This window comes from Sciurus carolinensis, chromosome 7 (assembly GCF_902686445.1).
Source record: "Sciurus carolinensis chromosome 7, mSciCar1.2, whole genome shotgun sequence".
NCBI lineage: Eukaryota > Metazoa > Chordata > Mammalia > Rodentia > Sciuridae > Sciurus > Sciurus carolinensis.
Window position 1 is genome coordinate 125,184,850 of NC_062219.1, and position 4,995 is coordinate 125,189,844.

Genomic DNA, 4,995 nt, shown 5'->3' on the forward strand with positions numbered 1-4,995 from the left:
TAGGAACACAAAAGTTTTTTATTTTTAAGTTTTAAAAAATTTCACACTGCTTATCAGATTTTCTTTTTGATTGTCTATAAGCAATTCAAGACTTTCAAATTATAATCTCTTAAAGTTCCTTTTCAGCTTTATTAAAGTAGAATTGACCATTAAAATTGTATATATTTATGGTATAAAACATATTTTGATACATGTATATATACTTTGTGAGATGATTAGATGAAACTAACGTTTGTCACTTCACATACGTTTTTGTGATTAGAATATCCAAGACCTATTCTCTTGGTAACTCTTAGTTGTGAAATACATTTTTATTAACTGTAGTCAATGTGTGCATAATAGATTTCCAGAACTTATTCATCTTGCCTAACTGAAACTTTTTTTTTTTTAACTTTGGGATTAATTTTTATTTGGGCTTCTCACAGTGGTTAGAGCCACTCTGTCTTCAGAACAATCACAGCACAGGAAATTTGTCACTGAGACTTCCCAGAAAAATCTGACCAGCTGAATCTTATTGCTTAAAATACACATATTCACAATAATTGACAAATGGTGATATGCCTCACACAGGAATGTGTTAGCATTTGCAGATCTTCCGAGTATAGCACCGAACCCTCCTCCTTCCCATTCATGTTGAAAACCAGACTCAACCAAGTCTCTCCTTTTCTGAGAAGGAAACCTCCAACCGCTGTGGCCAGACTGTGGTCACTAGTTAAGCCCAGCTTGACCACTGTGATTCTTCTCAGGCCTTCAGGGTAAGATGCTTCAGTGAAGCCAATACTCAATACTCAGACCAGCTCCCTGCTGGGGAAAGAAACTTGAAAGGGTCAGATTCAACCATTTGTTCAGTTAAATGAAGAAGGATTCATTTTGGTAAAACTTGTTCTGCTTGGAGACAATTCAGTGAATTATTGGTGATTTCGAAAGGAAGGTAGAAGGTATGTATCTGAGGGTTCCTGTGCTCTGGTCCCCTTTTGGCCACATGCCAGCCTGCCTGTGTCCACTGAACTCAGAAAAGGAAGGACAGTGCTGTTGCACTGTGGCGTCTGCCAGGGCTTCCTGGAGATCCTGAGCGGGCTGATGTCTGGGCCACAGCAAGTCCAAACTTGTCACTGAAGAACCAACCAAGCTTCTGTCTGGAACTCCACTTTTGCCTTCTGTCTTCTGTCCCAAGTGAATGTGGACATCCTCTGGAGGCTGAGACTGAAGGCAAGGACTAGTGGAGGGAGGCAAACAGGTTCAAAGAACGCTTCCATTCATAGGGAGCAGAATACAGGCCTCTGAGTGTCCATGGAGCAATGTGCAAATTGCAGTGATGAGCAGAGTGGAACCTCTACCTTGAGCGCAGGACCTCAGGCAACACAGGGGCCACCATTGACAATGCGCCAAATACTCTCGAGTACACAATCAGACATTTGTTTGGTAAACAGTAAATGCATAAAATAAATTACCTTGAGAGGGCCATGTTTGCTTCAGATGTGTGGTTAACGTGAGTAGGATGGCTGCCATTCAAAGTATCTTCACAAGAACACAGGGCATGGGGCTCACACACAACAGACACACACACTACAGGTCATTCAAAGTTATTGTGTACAGCCTTTACTTTGTTTGAGATAGATTTTGGTTTTGTGGAATCCGAACAGACACTCATTCACCTCACAGCCTTGGATTTGTCTGTTTATAAGTAAAAAAGGGAAAAAATATATATATTTGGAATCAAAGAGAAAATACTGTGTGCTAGCCAATATAGCTGCCTTTCCCAGGGTCCAGAGCTTCCTCAGACCATCTGTTCATAGAGTATAAGGAGATACCAAGTCCTTCAGACTGTGTGCTTAGGATGGATGAGGATGAGGTCACCTGTGGGCACAGACCAAAGGGCAGAGATGCAGAAAACTGCACTTCTCTCCACTATCAAATTTAGGGTCTACTGCTCAGAGCTAACCCATCCCCAACCCCCATCCAAATATCTCCTTCCGACTCAACTGCAGTCATGCTATTGGAAGGCCAACCTGAGAAAGAGCACAAACTTCCCTTGTCCAGAAGAGAATTCTTGCAAACCTGCTGGGCTTCGCCATATATTTTTTAATTCATTGAAAGATCCATAGGTTGATTCTATATCTTGGCTATTGTAAATAGTTGAAAGTCCTGCAGTCACCATTATGGATGCTATTGAAAAATCAAGTTTCCTTGATTGAATTAGAAGGTGGTCTCTTACTTTATGTATCATGGAGTTTGTATCATTTGGCTTCTTGGTAATGAGCATCTTTTATCTTTACATTCAGAAAAAAATGCATTTTGTTAAAAAATGAGTATTTGATCTTTGTAATTATGTTTGCTAGAGGGTAATGTAAAAAAAAAATCAACACTTGTTCATTGCTTTACATGTTCTTAGATCAATTGAATATTAGTCTTCCGAGGTAATTTAAAAAGTTTTATTGTTCTTTAATTACTTCCCCAGAACTCTTTATCAGATTAGTGAATTGCTAACTGATGCTAGCAACTGAGAGAGGACTACAAAATCCTTTCCATTTTCTCATATTAATATTAATGTAAAATTATCCATTTCTTTTTCCTAAAGAAGAGTTGAATATCAATTCACAATAGCTAAATTGTGAAACCAACCTAGATGCCCTTCAACAGATGAATGGATAAAGAAACTGTGGTGTGTGTATATATATATACATCCACACATATACATTCATACAATGGAATATTACTCAGACACAAAGAAGAATAAAATTATGACATTTGCAGGTAAATGGATAGAGCTGGAGAATATCATGCTAAGCAGGATAAACCAATCCTCCAAAACCAAAGGCCAAATGTTTTCTCTGATAAGTGGATGCTGATACATTACTGGGGGGTGGTGGTGGTGAGGGAAGAATGGAGAAACTTTGGATTGTGCAGAGGGAAATGAGGGGAGGGAGCAGGTAGGGGGTGGGAAAGATGGTGGAATGAGACAGATATCATTATCCTATGTACAAGTATGATTACACAAATGGTATGAATCTATATCATGTACAACCAGAGAAATGAAAAGTTGTGCTCCATTTGTGTATGATGAATCGAAATGCATTCTGCTCTCATGTATAACTAAACTGGACAAATAATAAATAAAAAAGAACAGTTGAACAGCTGAAGGAACAGGTAGCATATTGACAATATTGTAGAAGGGTTTAGGCAGCCAGGACAAGATGGCGAGTGAGGAGGTCAGGCATAGGCCAGAACAGAGGAGCACGGAGAGGGTCTTCTGATAAGGTCAGCTTCCGGGCTGATGAAAGCACCTATTGACACAAGCAGGGACCCAGTCAGACAGTCTCTTCCAAGTTCATGCTCCTAAGCAGGGGATCCAATAGAAAAACTAAAACAGACACAGGGACGGAGGGGGCTCCAATCAACAATAGTGAAGAAAGTGTGGACAGGGGAAGAGATAAGGAAAGGAAGAAACTCCAGAGACCATAGAAAGAACAGACCACCTCCCTCCACCAGATTCCCAGCTCTGGGGCCCCTTCTCTTTGGAGAAGTCTATCTCCGTTGCTTTTGCAATAAACCTGCTGCTTGCTTGCCTCTCTGTGTCCTGTTCTTCAATTCTTGCCTGAATGGAGACATCAAATCCAGCACCCCTAGATGTGTTGTAGGAGAAGACATTTTTTTCCACTTAAAATATACCACAGATAACTCATACAAGGAAAGTACATAAATTTAATGTTTTTTTAAAAGAATCTACATAACAAATGAAACATTAAATGAGTAAAGAAGGTTTTATTCTGGATAGTCCTCCATCTTTGCTTTCTTCTGGTTACTTATGTGGCACCATCACTAGGTCTCCTTGCTTGGTTGGCAGACTCTTTGGATTCGGGACACCAACACCTTCAGGGATTCCTTGACATCCTTGTTGCGGAGTGTATAGATGAGAGGATTGAGAAGTGGGGTGATAACTGAGTAGAATATTGCCACAATCTTATTGATATTTGACTCATATTTTACTGCTGGGCGGACATACATGAAGATGAGGGTGCCAAAGTAGATGGTTACCACAGAGAGGTGGGCTGTGCAGGTAGAGAAGGCTTTGTGTCGGGCTGCAGCTGAGGCCATGGCTAAGATTGTGGCCAGGATTTGGGCATAGGAAACCATGGTAAAGGCCAGGGCTCCTAGGATCCCACTGCTTGGATGACGTATGTGTCTGTGCAGGAAAGGCGAAAAATCTGATCTGCATCACAGAAGAAGTGGTTGATCTGGTTTGGTGTGCAGAAAGAGACTTGTGCAAGGAGGAAGGAGGGGAACATGGGACAGAGGAATCCCACAGACCAGCAGATCCCAGCCAGGGTCCCACAAGTTTGGGGACTGAACAACAGTGGGTAGTGGAGTGGGCGACAAATGGCAGCATAGCGGTCAAAGGCCATTGTGGTGAGGATGAAGAGCTCAGTGGCAGCCAAGGAGAAGAAGAAGTAGTACTGAGTGATGCAGCTGGGAACTGAGATGACCCCTTGGGAACTTAGAAAGTTGGCCAACATCTTGGGCACAGTGACTGTGGTGTACCAGAGCTCTACCAAGGAGAGATTGCAGATGAAGAAGTACATGGGAGTGTGGAGGTGCCCATCCAGGGCCACCAGGAGCACAATAAGCACATTGCCTACCAAGGACAAGAGGTAGACCAGGAGGAAGAGGGAGAAGAAGAGCACCTGAAGATGTGGGGAGTTAGAAAATCTCAGGAAAACAAATTCAGTCACCAACGTGCGATTGACTTTCTCCATTCAGCCAGGTGAGTCAACTTGGCAAGGAAAGGAGGGGTATTTGAAGATCTTAGATGTCCTTCATTATGTGGTTATCTAGTCATCTCTGGTCAACCACTATGGACACTCTCAATTTTCCCTTTAGATTACTGCTTGGCTTGGCTGCTTCTCACTTTTCAAACAGTGAAGAGTACTATACTTCTTAAGTAGAACACTGAATATTCAAAGCCATTTCTCTCCCCTCATTGAAATAGAAATGCCA

General features: G+C 41.8%; 1 protein-coding gene across 1 annotated transcript; it reads right to left on the minus strand.

Annotated features, from left to right (window-relative positions):
- Positions 1-4,151: 4,151 nt before the first annotated feature.
- LOC124989355 (olfactory receptor 6N2-like) lies at positions 4,152-4,754 on the minus strand. The gene has a single exon (XM_047559236.1). It carries the CDS (start codon positions 4,752-4,754, stop codon positions 4,152-4,154), a length of 603 nt encoding a protein of 200 aa, XP_047415192.1.
- Between the last annotated feature and the right edge of the window lie 241 nt (positions 4,755-4,995).

What these genes read in the sequence shown, in the direction of transcription:
- LOC124989355 (XM_047559236.1), bottom strand. Translation starts at nt 4,754, where the DNA reads ATGGAGAAAGTCAATCGCACGTTGGTGACTGAATTTGTTTTCCTGAGA.